This window comes from Monodelphis domestica, chromosome 4 (genome assembly GCF_027887165.1).
Source record: "Monodelphis domestica isolate mMonDom1 chromosome 4, mMonDom1.pri, whole genome shotgun sequence".
Classification (NCBI taxonomy): Eukaryota; Metazoa; Chordata; class Mammalia; order Didelphimorphia; family Didelphidae; genus Monodelphis; species Monodelphis domestica.
In genome coordinates this window covers 177,863,636-177,886,228 of record NC_077230.1, presented here as the reverse complement: position 1 = coordinate 177,886,228, position 22,593 = coordinate 177,863,636, and the positions used below count along the sequence as shown (strand labels likewise).

General features: G+C 39.6%; 1 protein-coding gene and 1 long non-coding RNA gene across 5 annotated transcripts in view; one reads left to right on the top strand and one right to left on the bottom strand.

Annotated features, from left to right (window-relative positions):
- STK39 (serine/threonine kinase 39) overlaps nt 1-2,097 on the top strand; it is a 364,512-nt gene extending 362,415 nt beyond the window's left edge. For all 3 annotated transcript variants that reach the window (XM_001367443.4, XM_007494315.3, XM_007494318.3), the window contains one exon: nt 522-2,097. In XM_001367443.4, the coding sequence (XP_001367480.2) occupies nt 522-596 (75 nt within the window). In that variant the 3' untranslated portion in view covers nt 597-2,097. The remainder of the gene's footprint in view (nt 1-521) is intronic.
- A 439-nt stretch (nt 2,098-2,536) lies between these two features.
- LOC103100215 (uncharacterized) overlaps nt 2,537-22,593 on the bottom strand; it is a 60,039-nt gene continuing 39,982 nt past the window's right edge. The window contains exons 3-4 of one of the 2 annotated variants that reach the window (XR_001629964.2): nt 14,371-14,497; nt 2,537-3,264 (exon numbers count right to left, since the gene is read on the bottom strand). This is a non-coding gene — a long non-coding RNA (uncharacterized LOC103100215). The remainder of the gene's footprint in view (nt 3,265-14,370; nt 14,498-22,593) is intronic. The other variant, XR_001629966.2, reaches the window with a different exon arrangement.

Below are 22,593 nucleotides of genomic sequence, written 5' to 3'. Positions count from 1 at the left end.
GAAGTAGGAAAATAAGGTTGAATGTTTGACATCAGTTTTCACCAATGACCTAAGAAATTCCAAGACAAATGATCTCCTAGGACATTTTTCAAGATAAAGCATTTAATGGTATCGAAATATTAGCTATTTCAATTAAAGATGATTATTTTTTGCCCAGGACTTTCTTAGGATGAGCTAATTGTTGTTGAATACTTAAGGGAAAGATTAGTTGGAGCCCATCCATTCATTTTTGCACTCTCCCATTTTTAATTAACAACATTTAATCCAAAAGCATCTTTTAAACATCAGATTTGTTTAGTGGAGAAGACTGGTGTACATTTATTAGGGTAACACTTCACTGGCACTAACTGAGGCCACTGGCCTTATTTGTAATCCAAATCACACGCCGCGTAACAAATCTCTTTCCACCACTTTCCTGGACCCTGTGGACCATGTTTAGTCAAGCAGTCGAGTGTGTGGTTATGACACTTAAGAAGAAAAACACAATGAGCCATTATTGAAAGTTTTTCTCCTCTTTTCAGGCTTCTGGCTGTGATGGAACGGAGATCCCTGATGAGGTGAAGCTGATTGGCTTTGCGCAGTTGAGTGTCAGCTGATGCCTGTGGCTAGATGTCATCCTCAGCTCCCCATCCCACCCTCATCCCCAGCAAAATTGGAAGATTGTGAAGAGACCTGCTTAAGTAGATGAGAAGGGGGGGAAAGAATTCAACACAACAGAACCCCAAACACTACCACCACCACCACCACCCCACCACCACTCACCGAGTTCTGCGTCATGCTCCAGCAATTCACATTAGAGTCAGCAAACTCCACAGCTGCACAACTGCTGCTAACCTGTCCAAAAGCTATTTACTATTCTGAGCAACCAATTTGGATCTCCCCTAACTGAAACCAATCTGGAAATGCACTCAGGTGGCCCTATTTATTGGTAATAAAAGGAATTTTCTATCAGAAATGTATTTCTTCTTTCATTGTAAAATTTCTGTGATAATACTTTAATTGTACATCTGACAATACTGCCTCTTTTATGTTGTATTTAGAAATTAATATACTTATAAAAATTAAGATTTATTAGCCAAACTTGAATTCTAGTTTTAAAACTGACTGTGAATTTTATTTTTCATATATTTATGCATTATACATCTTACCTATAAGGAAAACAATGGTTTGATTATGTGCTATTTGCAGTTAATCTCCTGTTATTTAAAGAAAAAAAAAGTTTCAGGTATATCTTTGGAGTATTTGTAACTTCTAGTTTTTGAAATGACCTAATTAGGAATTAGAGCGTATTATGTTGGTTTGTTTGTCTATAAACCAATCCACAATCTGATTGTCTCTAGGGAGTGGGAGGTGCCTTGCAGACATTAATATTAAGAATGTGCCTGAGGCTGCTTTATTCTAGAATAGTCTCAGTTCTAGGAGTTTCATATGCATCCAATACATACGTTTGGCTTAAGTTTTGCTTTCCTGGGGCTTCTACGAGCTAGAATACTTACTATATGATGTTGCCATTAAGCTAGACTGCTAACTAACTCTGCCCATCTCCGATTTGGCTTTACCTTATGCGATGATAGGACTTGTTTCTATAAAAATAAAAACTTGAAAAACAAAAGAAAAAAAAAACAAGAATCTGAGCTTTACTTGAAATTCTGCAGAAAACCAAGATGGAGAGAAAATAATAGAAAGGGCTTTGTGCAATGACTAAAAGGTAAATTGCTATTAGGTTTCAAGGATAAATGTCTTTTGGCCCAAGTAGCCCTCTGCTTAACATGTGACTTATCTAGATCTATATTATGGAACTAGTAAAACCTTAGGATTTTCAAAAATTGGAGTATATTGTCAAGGAGGTAGACTCCTTGAACCATGCCATGACTCTTTCCTAGCTAACCTAGATATGGCAGCTCTTTAAAATGTACTTAAAACAGCAAATATATATTACTAAGAAAAGTTATTTATAATTGCCTTGTCATAATTGTTAAGGTGTTCTAGAGCCATTTGCATACGACTTAATGTAATTTCATTCCATTCTATTGTTTACACGATTACTCAAAGATGACTGCAAAGGTAAAAGGAGAATAAAAGCGTATTGCACAGAGATTGTGTTTGGGCCTTTATTCTTTTACCTGTTTCTTCACATTGTTGCCCTCCTGTTGCCTAATGTAGAATTTAAAACCTTAGGCCTTTCTCTGGGAACTGTAATAAAACTGGATACTCTGATGATATTTCTAGTTGTAATAAATGGATACTCTGGCTTGACTAGAGAGATACTAGGGATAATCGGAAGGTGCCTAGTTATAATGGAGATAGAGATACTTCTGAGAGATAGAGAGATACTACTAGAGGGGATACTCTGGGATTGCCTATTGTTCACTACTGATGGCTAATAGATCAAGATATTTTCCTACCTTCCACCCTTCACCTCCCAGTTTTCCACCCACTCTCTCCTGCCTCCCTTACCCTCCCCCCTGTTATTCAGTCACCTTTCTATGTAACTCAAAGGTGAACTGTGAGGCTTAGAGAAGACACTTTTTCCCTCTTTCTCAGGTAAGGAGGTTTATTGGGGAAGATAGGACAGGATGGAAGATGAGGTGAGAGGGATGGGGTTATTCCTAGTCTATAATGAGGATTAGGAGGATTTGGGGAAATGTCAGTCCTGTCACAACTGTGACACAAGTCTGTCAAGGAGATGGGAGGATAACTGTTTAATCATTTTTCTTCTTCCTTCAAACTCAGATCTCAGAGACACCAATATCTTCACCCCACGAACAAAAGTTAATTTCTTCTCAGCCTAGCTCCAGAAGCCCCACCCCCCCAAGGGTCCTTCAGCCTAGGATAGAAGCTAACAGGGGACCTGTTCCCAGGTTCTTCCCTCTTCAGCCTGGCTTTCTCCCAATTGCCCTTCCTGGGAACATTCCATTTGGAATTTTTTGATTGACAGCTGAAGTCCTTTACTATTGTGTTGCATGCTTGGCTTGGCTTGTAAATCCTCTCTTACACAGAAAATCAGTGGGAAGCCCCCTCACCCCAATCTAAACTCCCATCCTAACCTGGCTTTGTTCCTAGGGCTAAAAATTCTCATCAGTTCATGAGAAGGAAACCCGGGGATGAATCTCTGAACTTGCCTAAAGCAGCAGTCATGGAAGCTCGCCTGTCCAAAAGTAGCAGAGCTAGGCTTCTTTCCTCCTCCCATGTCACATTGGCTGTGGGCCAGGCCTTGCATTCATGCTTGTAGAATTATCTCTCAGTGGATCTTCACAACACCACCTGAGAGAGGAAGGAGCTGTAATTATCTATCATTATCCTTATTTTACAGATGAGGAAACAGAGGCAAGCAGAACTTGGGTGACTTGCCAAAGGTCACACAACTAGTCAGTACCTGAGGCCAGGCTTGAATGTGGTCGGGTCTAGACTCCAGACCCAGCACTCTGTGTCCTCTAATCTCATAAAGAGCCCATTGGAAGACCCTCCATGAGACCTTTCAGCCTCGTGAGGCCCTGCCAGAACTTAGAGAGCACAGATGCAGTCCTTGAGAAAGCCTCGGGCACTGCCACATCTCCATGAGGTATTAGAGTCAGATTTTGTCAGATAAGAGATTTGGGGCCCGAGTGGGACATAGTAATACTTATCCTGCTCACCAGGCTCTCACCTCCAAAAAAGATGCCTCCGAAGAATAATTAGCAAGAGGCAGGCCCTCCAGGGGGAGAAAAGGACATTTGGACAGAGAGCCATTTTGCAGATTAACTCAAATTAGCTTGGGGAAGACAAAAATGCACATTGCAATCAGACAGATGTTCTCTGAATTAGAATCCCAGAGCATTGGGGAAAACAGAGACTGTTTTGTCCATCCTCTTCACATTCCGGATCAGCAACCTGAGACCCAGAGAAGAAATAAAGATTCACCCCATCTGAGCTGGAGTCCGAGAGGCCTCATCCCACTTAGGCAAAGACATTTAAATCTTGTGGGCCTGCCACGAGCCTCATTGAGCCCCAAAGGGTCTGCTAACTCTAAATCCGTAATCGGTCAGCACCACATAAGGCAGTGCTGTGAGAGGGGATGCCTCCCTTCCAATGCAAAGAGGGCAGCACTCTGCTTACTGCCTGCCCTGACCCAGAACACTCCCTGCATGTCCAGTGAAGGGGCCGTGTAGAAATAATCCTGTTGAGCCACTGCCTTCTGAGGATGTGTGGAAGTCTGTGTGAGGAGCTCTCTCCATGAACCAAAGAAGCAGAAAAGATGGGTTCCTGGCTGTGGAAAGCTCGTGTCCAATAGAGACAAGACACACGTTACCCACTGACTGGTAACACTATACAAGGGAATATGGCGGAACTCTTGGCACATCAGTGCTATGGGGATGGAAACAAAAGGCATGACTGCAGTTGGGTGGGATTTGCTAGATCTCTCACTTTGATTTCATCTTCACCTCTTTACTGACAAGAATATGGAAAAGGAAGCAAGGCACCAAGAAGAATTTAAGAAATGGGAGGCAGGAGATGGGGTAGGGAAGAAGGATACCCCCAAACTTGGAAAGAGGACTGGCTCTGGGGTCTGAGGACCCGAGGTCAAACGCTATCTCTAACCTCCCCAGACCTATTTGCTCAACAGTAAAATGACTGAATTGAATTGGGTGTTCTTTGCCATTTTTGTTCAGCTCTAGATTGATGGTCTTCTTGGAGAAGAAAAATCTAGATAATTTTTAAAAGGTAGTTTTTGCAGCACTTTTATAATTGAAAACAGTATTAAGTGCTTACGTTAGTTGCTATGCTAAGAGATAGGAATATAAATACAAGCAATGAAAGCAGTCCCTGTCCTTAAAAAAAAAAAAAACGTGTTCTAAAGGGAGAAAACCACATAAAGACAAGCTGGAAAAGGGGAGAAGCTTGCATGATATGGAAATGGGAAGTGAATTGGAGGACTGGATTCAGGTGACCATTTGTCTTCAAAATTTGAAAAAATAAGTAAAGAGAAGAAAAGGAAATCAATTGTATTTTTTTATTTTTATTACTTTTTAAAACTCACCTTCCATCTTGAAATCAATACTGTGTATTGGTTCCAAGGCAGAAGAGCAGTAAGGGCTAGGCAATGCGGGTCAAATGACTTGCCCAGGGTCACAAAGCTGAGAAGTGTCTGAGGCCAGATTTGAACCTAGGACTTCCCATCTCTAGGTCTGGCTCTCAATCCACTGAGCTACCCAGCAGCCCCCTAATTGTATTTTTTAAGTTCTATCTCCACAATAGCAAAGTAACAAGTTGATTCAAAGGGCAGCAAAATGTTAAGGGCAGAACCAGGGGTCAAATAGACTCCATGGCTCAAAGTGACTCAAATCCTGGTTTTGTCACTAATTTGTGGCCTGATCTTGGACAAATTAGCTCTAGTACACTGATACTCAATTTCCTCTTCTGTAAAATTTGCTATAGTTGCCATATTTGTTCCGTTGTTTTTCAGTCGTGTCTAATTCTTTGTGACTCCATTTGGGGTTTTCTTGCCAAAGATACTGGAGTGGTTTGACATTCCTGACTCCAGCTCATTTTATAGCCAAGGAAACTGAGACAAACAGGGTTCAGTGACTTGCCCAGGGACACACGACCTGCGAAGATGAGCTCCCTGATTTCATTCCTCACACCACTGCACCATCTAGCTGCCCCTGGAAAAATGAAGTGGTTGCAATGGATGTTTTCTGTTCTGAGTTTCTTTCACTCCTGCTGATTGTTCTTTTCCCAGATGTGTAGTAATTGCTTTTAGTCCTTCATGACTATTGCCTTTGAATATCTCCCACCCGCCCCCGCCGGTGTTCCTCCTCTCTTTAGTTTCCATCTTCATATTCTCCCTCTGTTTTGATGCTCTTTGAGACCAATTTGTACCAAAAGATTCTGATTTTAAATATGGAGAAGAAAAGAAGGTACTTGCTTAACTGAACTGTTGCATTGTAGTCTAAAAAGGCATTGCTTATGTCAGGGAGAGATAGTCATAGCATCCTTCCCATCTCTTCTCAGTTCAGAAACTGTAGCCTGCCAGCTTCCTGATTTCCCCTTCTGGCATTATCCTGCTCACACATTTCTTTGTAAACATGTGCTTTTTTCCCTCCCTACACAGCCAGTCTTAACCTATCTTGATTGGCCATTCAACTGTAAGCTCTATAAGGACTGAGCCTTCCTCTAATAAAATTAAGCAAACCATACAAGACCGTGTTCAGAGTTTTATATCCAGTGGATACACACAGAGCCACAATTAGCAAGAAGGACAACTCACTCTGAGGACGTGGGCTGCTGGGAAGGATGAAGAAGGGAGAACAGAATGGGGCTGAATAGGAGCCCCTTTGTATTTCCTTTTCCCTTTTATTTTATTTCTTTTCTCTATTTTAATTAAGGGAGCGCCAGGTTTGAAATCCAGAAGACTTCCCTTTCTAATTTCAAATCTGGCCTCAGACACTTACTAGTCATATGACCCTGGGCAAGTCACTTAACCCTGTTTGACTTAGTTTCCTCCTCTATAAAAATGAACTGAAAAAGGAAATGGAAAACCATTCCTGTATCTCTGCCAAGAAAACTCCAAATGGGATCACAAAGAGTTGGGCATGACTGAAATGACTCAACAACCTTTTAACTAATTCTTGTTAATTGACTGCTTAGCTCAAAGGACTATGTGGTGCTGCAGGTCTGGAAGTATTTTCAGCAGCATGTGAACTAGTCTCTTTGGCTTATCCTAGTTAAGATTCTGGGCATGGCAGTACAAGGGGCAGATTCTTTGAAGGAGAAATGTTTGTTCATGTGTTCCTTGGGTTACAGTTAGAGCAGTAAAGAAATTTGCAATGGAAGCTATACAGAATGACCAAATCAGGGGCTGCTGGGTAGCTCAGTGGATTGAGAGCCAGGCCTAGAGATGGGAGGTCCTGGGTTCAAATCTGACCTCAGACACTTCTCAGCTGTGTGACCCTGTGCAAGTCACTTAACCCCCATTGCCTAGCCATTACCACTCTTCTGCCTTGGTACCAATACACAGTATTGATTCCAAGATGGAAGGTGAGGATAAAAAAAAGAATGCCCCAAATCCCAGATATTCCAGGGGATAACCAACTTCAGCATTTCCTCAGTAGCCTTTAAAAGCCAGGGAGAGTTTCAAATGCCCTCACAGGCTCCAAGAAATACAGTCAATTGCCCCAAATGAGCTTGATGTGATTGATGGACAAGACTAGTTGAATCAGCAAGATCGCTGAGAAAATCAGTCTGTATCTGGGAAATACAGAAGCATTCACAATTGCTGCTGATCTTTAAGGCAGGACAGAAAGGATAGGCTTGAATTGTCAGCAGGGCTGCTACAAAAATCAATCCATTCCTTTTTAGACTCCTACTCTGTTTCAGAATAATGTCAGACTTTTTTTCCTCTTGCCCCAATGACCAAGTCACCAATAGTTCTCCAGTTAGCATTGTGAGAATGAGAGGACCTCACACAGGAACCTAAGATCCTGGTTGTCCCCCAGTGTACGTAGCCAGGGAATGATGTGCTCCAGCTTTAAGACCTCTCTTTAGCATCTACTTCCTTGGCACCTGTTGTACAACTGGTTATCTTGTTATTGAGTTGCCACTAATGAAAAAAAATTAACTCTAAATTCCTAAGTAGAGATTTCACCCTCTCTAGCAACAGTTTCCCAGGCCTAGGGGGAACCCGCCATATTTCCTTCTGGCCTAGAGTTCTACATCAGCAGTTCCATCTTGCCCTGTAAAACTTAAAATTAAATCTCAATAATAAAAATACTATATTTTAGAGGTTTATTAAGCAATCATTTGAAATCAAGGAATAAAGAGGATACAAAATAAAGACCACATGCCCATGGCTGATCAACCAGTTTAAATGCTTGTCTTACCCCCACCAAGCTCAGGACAGGAAGTAAAGAGATGGGACCTTCCATGTCCCTGCCTAATATACCCTATCTATAGGAAATACGTAATGGCAGGAAGTCAGTGGGCTTCTGGGAAATGTAGTTCTTTTTTAGGGTAACAGATTTTCAATTATAAAGCCCCAACCAGAATAGCATATTCTGTTTCTAAACACCCAATGGTCAATTTTAGGATTTACTCCTATGGGCTTTATTCAGTTCATTGTTCAATCTCTAATTCTAAACTTACTCTCCCATGATCAAGGAACATCAATATGGGCCAAATTCATTATATATGAACTGACCTCAAAATATGTATTCCCGGTGACAATGGCAGGGAACAAATTCATAGTTACCCAAGAAAGGTATTTGGTTGGTTATTTGTGTCTGGATTAGATGGAATAAAATGACCTTTAAACCCTAAGGTTTGTAGAAATGCTTATTAGAGGATCTGATGGCACTGAAATACTAACAGTAATAGTCAACTTCTTGAATCCTTCCTTCCCAGCCCCTGTTGACATCCTTAGGGACCTTGAAGTTTCACATTCGCTTACTTATTTGGTACCCTTGAGTTTGCAATAAATAGCTAACATTTAAGGAAGCCATATTTATAAAGCCCCAAAGCAATTCATTCAGCCAAAATGCCAAGAAGAAATTACAGCTTACAGTGATTTTTTCCCTTCATATCAAAGATTCTAAAAAACTATCTAACTCGATGTATCCCAATTCAGTTTAACATACATTTATTGGGTACCTGCTATGTACAGGACATTCATTGGTCTAGATTCCCAAAACATAAACAATCTATAGTCAGTTCTTTGCTTTCAAAGAGTTTATATATTAATGAAATGGGTATAAAGCACATATGGCCAATAAGTTTAATTCAAGGTCAAATTGGGGAAGATGATTAAGGCAAAGGAAAATCCAGGGAAAAAGTGCTTCAGGAAAACACGATGAGGGAGAGATCTCTTTCAGTCCTGTTGGAGAGAGATTGGAGATGCAGAGAGAAAATATTGACATACAATCTGACCTTCAAAGAAACCATTCTACAGGAACAGGTTAGATGTAGACTTTGTCCATTTGAATACACAGAGGCATATATAATTAGAGAATAGCTTAATGGCCCAATTTGGTGGGACTTGAAGCATTAGTAGAGAAGGGTCAGTATAAATTGGGACTTCATGGAATGAAGCCAGGGTGTAAAAGACATTAGATACTAAGCTGAAAAGTTTATAGTTTGCTCTATGTACAAAAGAGAACAGCAGAAGATTTTTTACCAGAAGAGTAAAATGAAAAGACTTGCCCTTTGAAAGGATTATCTTGGGGTCCCTTTGGGGGACAGAGCAGAGGAAGGGGCTAGGAAATGGATGCTGGGAGACCAGTTCAGGGATTATTACAAGAATCCAAGGATTATGGATAAGAACTTGAGCTTGGGCAATGGTAATGTGATTGAAGAGAAAGGGGCTGATGGGAGAGATGCTGTGGCATTAGAACCACAGTAATCCACAGAATTAGGCAATTGATTGGGGGCCAGGAGTAAGGGGAAAGGAAAAAGAATCAAATACAAATCAAGTATTTCAAGCCTAGATGGTGGTACAGTCATTGTTGATGGGGCAATTGGGACTGGGGGCAGGTTTAAGGGGGAAATGATTCAATTCAGGCAATGTTTATTAAAGCACCTACTATTACCCAAAGAACCATTAAACTGTGACCCAACAATGCCACTAGTAGGTCTTTATCCCAAAGAGATCAAAGATAGGGAAAAGAGGACTTGCTTATACAAAAATATTGATAGAGGCTCTTTTTGTGGTTGCAAAGACTTGGAAACTGAAGGGATGTCCATCAATTGGGGAAGGGCTGAACAAGTTGTGGCATCTGATTGTAACGGAATACCATTGAGTAATAAGAAATCACCAACTAACCTGGGAAGATTTATATGAAAGGATACAAAGTAAAGTAAGCAGACTTAGGAGAATGTTGTGTGTAGTTAACAATAAAAATGTTTGATAATCAACTATGAATGACTTAACTATTAATAACAAGGCAAGAATCTAAGACAACATACCCATGATGAGAAAAGGATATCTAGATGAGCAGCAAGGTGGCTCAGTGGATAAGGAAATACACCTGGAGGCAGGAGGTTCTGGGTTCCAATCTAGATTCAGACACTTCCTTTGTGACCCTGGGCAAGTTGCTTAACTCCTGTTACCTAGTTCTTATTGCCCTTCTGTTTTAGAACCTATATATAGTATTGATTCCAAGACAAAAAGTCAGGGAGAGGGAGGGAAGCAGAGACAGACAGACAGACAGACAGAGACAGAGACAGAGAGAGGGAGAAAGTAAAAAAGTGAGGCTAGAAGGGGAGGAAAAAAAATAAAAAGGGTATCTGTCACGATAGAAGAAACTGACAGAGTCTGAACACGTGCAGATTGAAGGATGCCATTATTCATTTCTTTCACATGATAAAAACGCACATTTGTATTGTATAATAATAGTTGTACCATCTATATCATATTATCTTCTGTCTTGGAAAAGGAGGAGATGTAGGAGGGAGGGAGAGAACATGGACCTCAAAATGTCAGAAAATAATTATTGAAAATTATACTGACATGTAGTCTGGGGGGAAAACACTTATTTTAAAAAGCACCTACTATGTGCAAGATCTTTTGCTAGATACTGAGGATTAAAAACCAAAACATCTCTTGCTTTGAAGTAGCCTATATTTTATTAAAGTTAATGAATTTAGTTTTGTGTGTCCTGAATTTAAGTTTTTAGTGGGACATCTAGTTTCTCTATTAGAAATAGAAATACCATGCAACCTAGATGCCCAGCAAGCAGTTAGAGATTTGTATCCTATCTCAAGAGAAAAATTGTAGCTGGAGATACATCTGCACAGAGAGGAGAATTTATTCCATAGAGGTGTATGAGATGATCAAGGAATCAACCAATCCCATGAACATTTATTAATCCCTTACCATAGCCTAGGTCCCGGACTAGACACTAAAATCCAGAAAAGAAAAGAAAAGAAATAGTCTTTGCTTTCAAGAGATTTCTATCCTACTAGTGGAGACCACATACACATAAGTATTTGTATACAAAGATAATGCATTGTGGGAAAACACACCCAGGATGGTAGCAGGGTCTCACCCCAAACTTTGGGTCTCAAAACTGTTCCATAAAGAATTTTATTTAAAGAAGAGGTTTTTAAGATGGAATAATAGCCTAGGCTGGTGAAATGGCCAAGAGGCTGGTAGAACAGCCTGGGGCTACTGGAGTAGCCCTTGGACTGATAAAGTAGCCCTGGAGCTAATGGACTAGCTCTGGGGCTGATGAAGTAGCCCAAGGGATGATGGAAGAACCCCATAGCCCTGAGCTAATGGAATAGCCAGGAAACTGGTGGAGTAGCCCCAGGATCAGGATTTGCATATTTATTGAGGGTCTGGGGGCTTGTCACCTCCCATTCCAGGGAAATAACCTTTCTCAGAATAGCCCACCCCAGGGTCTTGTGGGGCATTAAGGGTGTGGTTTGGGATCTGACAATCATAGGTGACTTTGATGGCACAGCAAGGGAATACGGACCATGCACAGATTTGGGGGAGTCCCCAGGACTGCCAGAGCCCTTAGCGCCCCTGCCCCATGTTGCCCCCATTCTCCCACCTGCCATCATTTGTCACTGTAGAAGACATCTCGCTGCCCTTCTGGAATTCTTGCATCAAAGATGGCAGCATTGGGAGGCTAGAGTATGGTAGACAACCACTGTAGGGAATTATTAATGCCTAACAGTTCAGAATGAAGGTAAATACAGAACAACACAAGTGATTAATAATACAGAACAGCACAAAGCCGGTGGACAGAACAGTACAGAACCAGTACAGGTGATTAACAATCCAGAATGATTAACTGATGAATAATACAGACGCTGCAATTTATGCTCAATGAATGCTGAGGCGACAGTTTACAGTTGATGCGGAACTAGTGAGAAATACAAGATTTCAGAACACTGCCCACCTCCATCAAAAGCATTAGCCCCCCCCCCCCAGGGGTGTGGATCTGGGGGGGAACCAGAGGTACAGTGGATACAGCACACAGCCTACAGGCAGGAAGACCTGAGTTCAAATTTGGTCTCAGACACTTACTACCTGTGCGACTCTGGACAAGTCACTTATTCCTGTTTGTCTCAGTTTCCTCATTTGTAAAATGAGCCTGAGGAATAAATGGCAAACCAGTATCTTTGCCAAGAAAACCCCATATGGGGTCACGAAGAATAGCATAGGACTGAAATGACTCAACAATAACAAATACTGGGGAAAGTCTCTGGTAGAGCAGTCCCAGGAGCCCAGTGCTGATGGAAAGTTGGGATGCAGAGGCAGAGGAGAGGAAGAAAGTGTGCATGTCTCTTCCATAGAATGGGGGCTCCTAGAGCCAGGATTGTTTTTACCTTTCTTTGTTCTGGGTCTCCAGCGCTTTGGCAGGCACTGAATAAATACTTGCATTGTGACTGATGACAAAGAGGAAGGAAGCAATGTGGAGATTTCTCTTCTCTTAAGATTAGCAGTGAACAGGAGGAAGCACAATAGCATCTATTTAGGCATCAAGAAAAAGGAAGTGGAAAAGGGTACGAATGAAGGTTAGAGGGAGAAGGATGGGATCATGGATTTGATAAAGGTCAGTGCACCCTCCCACAGGGGTTGAGAAGGGACTAAGGGGCCCAGGCAGATCTCAGAACACATGTGGAGTGATTGTTGTTTCACATTCTATTGTTTGGTGCCTCGTCCTAGAATATAAATTTAGAAATTGCATGCAAGCTTCCATTTAATTTTCTTAGCTCAGAAAATGAAATTTATAAAGGCTCCCATAGAGAAGTGAGTATCTCTGTCTTCACTCCCCTATCTGAATTTTTTATTGTACCCCTTCATATCCTGAAATTCCACTAATTGAAGATTCCTTTAGATTACCAAGCATCTCTTTAAAAATTGAAATGCCTCTAAGAGGTCTAAGGGGCAATCAATCATTCATACATCAGTATAAATTAATTGAGAGTAGGGTTTTTCTCCCAAGAACCTAGCAGATCTTTTTTGAGCTTTTATTGAGGGCTACAATGAGAAGGCAATTTTGTGGGATAGAATCCTTGTGAAGGGAAGCAGAGATAGAACAAAGCTGAAGTGGATCTGGGTTAGAAGCACAGTAAGAAGCTTAAAAACACGGGGGGAAATGGGGGCCTTAGGAGAGAGGCAATAGAAGTATGGGGAGATAACAAAGTTGAATTTCACTTCTGTATTAATTTTGCTTGGTAATTATCCCAGCACTAGGAAATGGAAAATCCTTTTTGTTCTCTCTCTGTGTCTCTCTCTCTCTCTGTGTCTCTCTCTCTGTGTCTCTCTGTCTCTGTCTCTCTCTCTCTCTGTCTCTCTCTCTGTCTTTCTGTCTCTCTGTCTCTCTCTGTCTCTCTCTCTGTCTTTCTGTCTCTCTCTTTGTCTCTCTCTGTTTCTCATCTCCCTCTGTCTCTGTTTCTGTCTGTCTGTCTGTCTGTCTGTCTCTCCATTCCTATATTAAATAAATTACTCCTCTGATTGCAGGATCTTGAATTCAGACTATTCCATTTTGGATTAAGTAGGTTTCTGTGGAACCATGAACTTAACTACTGTGCAAAATGTGCTAGGAATTCTGAACAACCAATTTACAGAGGACCTTTTGGAACCCAAGCTATTTTCCACTGGGAATTATCTGAGAAGGATATCTACAGGTATACTTAGTTATTGCCTTGTTTTTCCTACCCTTTCCCTCATCTCATGTTATCCTTACCTGAGATGATCTCATCAACTTCTTGATTTTCCCCCCAAATACATCTTTAATTTCTTTTTTAATAATCAAAATTTCCCTTTTATTGTGAATTTAATCAATAAAACCATTCTAGTATACAAAGAAAAGTAAATGTTACACAAAAACTAGGAGCCTTGATGAACAACAATTCAGAGCAATATGAGAAGATTTGTATGGATTTTGGTTTCTTATCCTTGAGACTGGTGGGCTCAAGAAGAGCTTTTCTTCCCCCGTGGTCATTTCCCCCCTATTCCTCACTTTCCTTAGTTCTACCACCTAGGCCTGGATGAGCCACTCCTTTTATATACATCACAAAGCTTCTTTTCTATCAATTTTCATCACTGAATTTTGATGAATATTTCAAATTCAGAGAAATAGGAGGAAACTTCCATGAATTTGAGTTTCTCATCCTGAGACCTTTCTCAAGGAAAGTTTCCTATCTCCTCATAGATGAACTTTAAAAGAAAGAACAGATAAGTATATCCAGCATAGAGTGTATTGGATACCCTTGTCTTTCTTCCCACCAAATGCCAGTTCCAGGAAGACTGCAAATAGAAAATAGCAAACAAACCCATTTACCCAAGTTGTTAGCAAACAGAAATCTGAGAATGTATTCAGATAAGAAAATAACAGACAGTACATAGTGCAAATGAACTCTCCCACTGGGAGCATTTCTCACAGTCTGATAGAAGGAATCCCAGATCTAACCCAAAGGGAAATCGCCTGGAGTCTCTGGTTGTGGGGAGAGGGGCAAGACTGAGGTGCCAGCTCCTCGACATGTCAGCCTCTTGCTAGAGTCGCTGATCCTGGAAAGAATATTGAACCAAATATCTTTTTAGTAGGAGTTAGATTCTCCTAATGACATCTTTAAAAACAAAAACCAACCCTCACTTTCTAGTTTAGAAGCAATACGAAGTATGCGTTCCAAGGCAGAAGAGCAGTGAAGGAGAGATGACGGGCTCAGTGACTTGCCCAGGGTTATATGGCTAGGAAGCATCCAAGGCCATATTTGAACCTCCCATCTCCAGGCCCGGCTCTCTATCTCCTGAGCCCCCAGGCTGCCCTTCTGGTCCATGTTAGATGGCAGATCAGGATGGCTCCTGTCCTGGCACTTGACAACAGCCACCCTTCATGTGGGTGTAGAACACTGAGTCATCAATCACTGCCAATGAAGAAAGCCTCAGCCACTGAGCCTGAGCCTCTGATAATATTCCAACTGTTTCCCCAGGACTCTTGTGGTTCCAGGAAGTCATCCAAGAAGTTCCATTTAGTAACCGCCTTGTAATAGCAAACAGACACGCCATGCGTCTCCTCTGACTCTGCCTTCCTTTATCCCTTAGGGGTCAGGAGCAGGTGTGGGCCTGAAATTAAGCACTTTCTCCAGGCTCCATTCAGAGCCACAGCCAGGCCTAGAGACCCAACCAGAGGCCCCAGCCACATGGGATGTACCAGGCTATTGTATATATGTTTATCTTTATTCACGTTATATTCATATGTTCGGAGCTTTATACATACTTGTCATTTTCCACATTAGAATATTAGGGCCTTCCAATTAGGAATTATTTAATTTTTTTGCATTTATAATCCCATAGCCTAGCACAAAGCCTGGCACATAGTAGGTGCTCAATGGATATTTGCTGAAAGAAAAAAAAAAAGTACAGTTATGCCTTCCACATTGTAATTTTCCCCATCTTGGTTTCAATATGTCATGGGGTCAGCATAAGAAATTAAATGGACTGTTTTGGGAGTTTTAGAGAATCCTCAGACATCACGTAAAGGCCACATACCAATACAGAAAAAATTAATATCTCAGAGATGCATATTTGATCCAATATTTACAATAAGGTATTATAAATAGCTCATAAGAGAAAAAAGAAAAAATTCAGACTAATTTTCTGGTATGAAGGGAGGGCCAAAAAATTTAAAGCAGATTTTCCAGACCACAGGGATACTGTGCCCTTATCCCCTGTGATGTGGAAGGGATAACTATAAATTATTGATGATTGACTATTTGTTATCTGCTCTAGACCAAAATGTTTGCCAATATGGCCCTGCATCTTCATATAAAATAGGAATCAGGAAGAGGTCCTGGATAATACCTTCCAATTAGACCCTTTTTTCCTTCGAGGGAAAAATATTGTTTCTTTAAAAGTGATACATGAACTATTAGTAAAGAGAATCACACTGGCATTGTGACAAAAAGCCACAGAGCTGAGCTTGATCCATTTATTAGTTAGGCTAGCAGTAACCAATAAATGGGATAAGTAGTCTCTCTTGATGACCAAAGACCCAGATCCCAGAAACTATTTGCAGTTTTATATTTGGGTGACTACAATTTGAAGTAAAAATTAAAGAAAGAGGAAGTTCTCATAGAAACTTTCCCAGAGAACTTTATCTGTGAGTTTCTTGAGTGCTTCAGCAGTTCCAATTTCTCTTGTTATCTCACAGTGACAAGGATATATCTCTTCCAATGAGTTTCATTTTTTTTTACCTTTTTTCCTACTACTCATCTTCCTTCAATATGTTCTAGGTTTACTAGGTTTCATATTCTCTTATAACTATTTACTTCTCCCTATTATACCAGCAATGGGTACAGTGAGAAGAATGAGTGCTGTCAACTTCTTGCTAATATTTTGTCTAAAAATTTTACATTAACATTTATTAGGGATATTGGTCTATAGTTGTTCTCTCTCTCTCTCTCTGTCTCTGTCTCTCTCTCTCTGTCTCTGTCTCTCTCTCTCTGTCTCTGTCTCTCTCTCTCTCTCTCTCTCTCTCTGTTCATCCTGGTTTAGGAATTAGCACTATATTTGTGTCACAAAACAAATTTGGTAGAGTTCCTTTCTCAGTTATTTTTCTGAATGTTTATGTTGTATTAGAATTAATTTTTCTTTAAATGTTTGGTAGAACATACTTTTGAACCCATCTGTCCTTGGAGCTTTTTACTTAGGGAGTTTATTGATGATTCAATTTCCTTTTCTGAGATAAGATTGTTTAAGTATTCTATTTTCTCTTATGTTAATTGAGGCAATTTACATTTTTTAAAATATTAATTTAGGTCACCATATTTATTGGCAAATAATTGGGTAAAATAACTTGTAATAATTGCTTTAATTTCTTCTTCATTGATTGTAATCTCACTCTTTTCATTTTTAATACTGGTAATTTGGTTTTCTTCTTTCTTTTTCATTCAAATTAAGCAATGGTTCATCTATCTTATTTTTCTTGTTTATCCTTCTTTTTCTCTCCTTTCAGTCTTTATTCAAAAACATTTTTGCTTCTGTTTATCTGCCTCCCCAAGTTTCTTTTCTTTTGTCTACTACCCTATTTATTGTTTCTCCTCCCCTTCTTACTTCCTTATTTGGTTAGATAGATTTCTACACCTAAGTGAGTGTGAATGATATTTCCAATTTGTACTAATTCCAATGGAAGTAAGGTTCAAGCCTTGCCCACTATCCCCTCATCATTCCTTCCACTATATTGATTCTTTCATGCCTTCTCGTGTGAGACAATTTATGCCCAACATTCTCACCTTTTCTCTTTCTCAGTATATTACTCTTTCTTATCCTTTGATTTAAAAAAAATCCTATTATATTCAACTTACTCCCTGTTCTCTGTTTATATATACTCCTATTCTTTGCACAAACAGTGATAACATTCATAAATATCTTTGGTACCCTAAGCATCCTAAGTACTTTAGATATCTTAGGCACTTCAAGTATCATAGATATCATCACCTTCTTACTAGTAATATAATCACTTTAACTGGATTGTTTTCCTTGATTACTCTAAAGCATCTTAAAAGTGTCTTAAATACCTCCTGTACCATAAGTTTCTTAAGTATTCATTATCATTTTCTCATGCAAGGGATGTAACCAGTTTAGTTCCATTGTTTCCTTTGATTAAGAATATTAAGTACTTAAGTATCCTAATTGTTCTTTTGTACTCAGAGATTTAGTTTGACCCCACTAATTTCCTTGAGGTTTTTTCTCTTTGCCTTTTTATGCTTCTTTTGAGTGTTGAATTTGAATCCTGCAATTCCTCTATTTCATTAAATATCCATTTCTTCCCCCTGAAGTATTATGCTCAGTTTTGCTGGGTAGGTGAATATTGGTTGCAGATTTAGATCTTTTGCATTGGAGAATATCATATTCCATGCCTTCTGATTCTTTCATGTAGAAGCTGCTAGGTCCTGTGAATTATGATTGTAGTTTCAAATTACTTTGACTTGGGATTTCTGGTATTTGACTATAATAGTTCCAGCATTTGGGATTTCTTTGAGGTAATCTGTGGATTATTTCAATATCTATTTTCTCCTCTTGTTCAAGAACATCAAGGCAGTTTTCTCTGGTAATTTATTTCAACATGGTGTCCAGTTTCTTTTTTTTTTATAACATGGCTTTCAGGAAATCCAATGATTCTAAGATTATTTTTCCTAGATCTATTTTCCAAATCAGTTATTTTACCAATGAGAGAGATCAAATTCTCTTCATGTTTTCATGCAAGAATTTGTTATATTGTTTCATGTTGTCTCATGAAATTGTTAGCCTCCACTTTTCTAATTTTAGGGAACCATTGTCATCTTTGAGGCTTTGTTCTTTCTTCTTTGAGGAATTATTTTCCCTTTGAAGGTATTGCATTTCCTTTTTCAGAAAATCTTTCTTCAGTAAGTTTTTGTTCTAAGCTATTGGTTTTTCCTATCATTTTGCTTTATAATTTATTTCTGATTTTCTTATTGATTGTTTTTCTACCCATTTTTGGAACTCTTTTAGGGGTTCATTTTGGGCTTGACATCATTTCACAATTTCCCTTTGAGGCTTCATACATTTTCATTTTTATATTGCTGTCTTCCTCTGAGCTTGTATCATCTTTCTTGTTAAGGTTTTTTAGCTTTTCTTTATCTTTTGCTCACTTGGGGGTTATTTTTTCTTTTGATTTTGTCAATATTCTAAAGCTTAGCTCCATTTCTGGGGTGGAGGGAGGGCTGTCCCTACTTCTACTGTGCTTGGAATTGACTCAGTTGTCTCATTTGCAGATTAAGCACTCTGCCAAATCAGCCTAATTGGTCTGCTGTGTAGAGGTTTACAGCTATTCAAATAAGCTGGTTTGGGTTGGGGTCTGCCCAATCCCATTGAGTCTGGACCTTATTGGACTGACTTTCTTCCATTATTGCCTATTCTGTATCTCACCTGGCTTCTGTGCTAGCTAGATTATGAGGGTTGCTAGAGGACTTTCAAGCATTCCTGATGAAAAAACCACATCTGAGTAGAAAACCTGACATATAAACACAAGGTCTGAAGAAATAACATTAAGGTAAACATGAAAGAGAAATCATAAGAGAATTAATAAAGTTAAACTTTAAATTCCTATATGGGAAGCTGGTACTTGAAACTCCTAAGAACATTATCCTTACTGTTGGAATCAGATGCAGATCAAAGCATGTTATCTTTCACATTAGTTAATTTATAGTTTTATTTTGGTGGTTTTGGTTTTATGTAAGAATTCTTTTACAATAGTGACCAGTATGGAAGTATGTTTTACATTACAATATATATAACCCAGATTATATTGCCTACCATGGTCAAGAGAGGCAAGGGAAGGAAGAGAGGGAGACAATTTCAGAATATGAATTTCAGAAAATTTCAGAAAATTAATGTTGAAAATTGTTAATACATGTAGTTGGTAAAATAAAATATCTCTGAAAAAAATAACTTAATCATTGTTAGGGTAGTTGAAAGGAGTCTACATAGACAAATGGGATGGATATAATTTGATTATGTTTGGATGACATAAAAAATTAAAAGCTGAGAAAGAGGAATACACAGGGAAAAGGAGAGGAAGATTATCTCACATAAAAAAGTGTTCAAGAAAGAGCTTTTACAAAGGAGGGGAAAATGGGGGCAGTAGGCAATTCTTGAACTTCACTCTCAATGGAAATTATTTTAATATGGAAGAATATGTATATACGTACACACACACACACACACACACACACACACACACACACACACACACACACACACACATATATATATATATATACATACATTCTATGTTGGGTATAAAAATCTCTTTTAGCCAATAGAATAGTAGAAAGGGAAGGGGTTGATAAAAAAGAAGGTAGATTAACAAAAGCAGTGCTCAGAAGCAAAACAGACTTTTGAGGAGATACAGGATAAAAAGAGGGTGGGTAAATGGAAAAAATAGGATGGAATGAATTACAGAGTAATCATATCAGTGAATGTGAAAGGGATGAACTCATTTATAAAATGGAAGCAGGTAGGAATATAGAGTAGAGACCAAAATATAACAGCATGTTGTTTACAAGAAACACACTTCAAACAGAAACATCCAGGAGGGAGGCAGAGGGAGGATGGTAAAGTAGAAGCAGAGAAAGCTCAAACTGCCATGAGAATCCTTTCCAACAAACCTTAAAATAATGCCACAAAATGAATATTGGAGTGAAAGAACCAATAAGGAGACAGCATGAAGTAACTTTCATGCAGAGAACAACCTGAAAGGTAAGAAGAAAACATCTGGGGCACTGGGGTGAGAGAAGAGCATAGCCAGCAGGAGGCTACAGCAAGGAATAAGAAAGAGCCCCACCCTCAAACATCTACTGTTCCAGGTTCTGAACCTGAACCCAATCCAACATCCAAATGCTGAGACCCTGCCAAAAACAGTGCAGCCCAACACATACCAATAAAGTTCCAAACTTTCAGTAAGCCCAGAAGGAGGCAGTCTGAGATGCATACCTGATCTTTGTAAGGCCAGAGTAAGGCCAGGAACCCCAGCCCAAGCTTGTAGTGAGGATCTGAATCCATTTGAGGAAGTCTGCATGGCACTCCTGATCAATATAAACCCAGAGCTAAGCCCTCAATCCCTAGCACAAGACAGTCCCCAGTGTCCTGCCTGTGGGAGCCCAGACCTGGTGAGCTCTCACCAAAGCTCAAGGCAAAGTGCTAGGGCAAAGCAATCCACAGTGTGCCAGACCAGATCAAACTCACTAAAACTAAAGCCCCTGTCCAAGCCTGAAGCTAGACTCTGAGCCCAAGATTAGGGTAATCCACAGTATGCTGAGCTCTGCAAGTCATCAGCAGTCTCAAGGGGTTGATTGAATCAGCATTGGGAGGTAGTTTTCAGAGTTCCCAGGCAATCATACCACCTTGGAAGAACTAAAACTTGCAGAAACCCAGAAATAAGGCTAAGGGCAGTATCAAGGAAGAACTAAAGTTTAAGAGAGTGCCCTCCTTTCCCTGATAACAAAGCCCACCTTTAAAATAAAAGTAAAAGTCAAGAAAAAGGCTGGGGAAATGAGAAAACATAAAAAAATACCTAACAATAGAAAAATGTTGTAGAGTCAAAGAGCAGCACAGGCAAAGAAAGGGACAGTGAAAACAAAACAAATACATGCAACCAAAAGCTAATGACTTCATGAGGCATCAAGAAATAATAAAACAAAATCAAAATAATGAAAAAAAAACAGAAGAAAATGTGAAATATCTCATTGGAAAAATATCTGAGCAATTAAGTAGATATAGGAAAGACATTTAAGAATTATTGGAAAGCCATTCTGGAAAAAAAAAGGCTGAACATTATAATACAAGTAATTATCAATGAAAACTGCCCTGATATTCTCAAACAAGAGAGTAAAAGAGAGAAAATCCACAGATCACTTCTTGAAAGAAATCCCCAAATGATAATTCCCAGGAATAGCTAAATTCAAGAGTCCCCAAACTAAGGAAAAATACTATAAGCACACAGAAAGAAACAATTCAAATTCAATGGAGTGAGAGTCAAGATTACACAAGACTAAGTAGCCTCCACACTAAAGGATAGGAAGATGTGGAATATGATATTTTGGAAGATAAAAGGCTTAAGTTTACAACCCAGAATCACCTATCCAGGAAAACTGAGTACATTCTTTCAGTGGGGGAAAATGGCCATTTAATAAAATAGAAGACTTCCAAGCATTCCTGATGAAAAGTTCAGACCTAAGCAGAAAATTTGATGTCTAAGCAAAAGAATTACTCTGAAAGAAAAGGGAAGGGAGAGATTTTATAAAATGGGACCAATTATCTCACCTAAAGAGGAGTGAAAAACTATTACTAGTGGAGGGGAAAATGAGGGTGGTTATGGACAATACTTAAAACTTACTCTCATTGTAACTGTCTCAGAGAGAGAAAAATAAACATATGCATTGGGGTATAGAATCCTATCTTACCCTATAGAAGAGTAGCAGGGGATAAGATAAGGAGGAGGTGGTAAAAAATGTGAGCTTTAGATTACTCAACCTAACTTAGTCTAACAAAATCAGGAATGTCTACACCCATACTTAAGGATTAAGTATCTAGGAGGATGGCCTTTGATAGACATGTGCTAGCAAATGACAAATCAGAAACAGCTGAGAGACCCCTGAGCTGTCCTAAGTCAAGCTTAAGCTACCATTGGTACAGGTGAGATGTAGGAAAGTGATGTAAAACCATCTATATATTTGGTAACACTTCCTCTCTCCAGCCTCTTTGGTGGGGGAGAGGTGACTGGAGGCAGCTTGCTGAGCATCTTGGCATCTTGGCGTGGTGGCAGCTATTGTCCTGTTTAGTGATGAGTTTCCCTTGATACCATATTGGAAGAAGCCTAGTAACCTAGTTCAGGTGAGGCATCTTCTCTGAGCTCTCTCAGAGTTTAGGCTGATTTTGCTCCTTTACCTTCTAAACACTATCCACTTAGAAGCCTCTAATCTTCTTCAGAAACCTTGTGGTGGAGGACTTTGAACTACCCCTGGCACAGGCCAGGTGGGTGAAATCCTATACCCTTCCTTCTCTCTTGTGTTCTTCCCTCTATATTGATTAAACCACCATAGATTTCCAAACAGACTTGAGTATTTTATTTGGGATATCCCCTG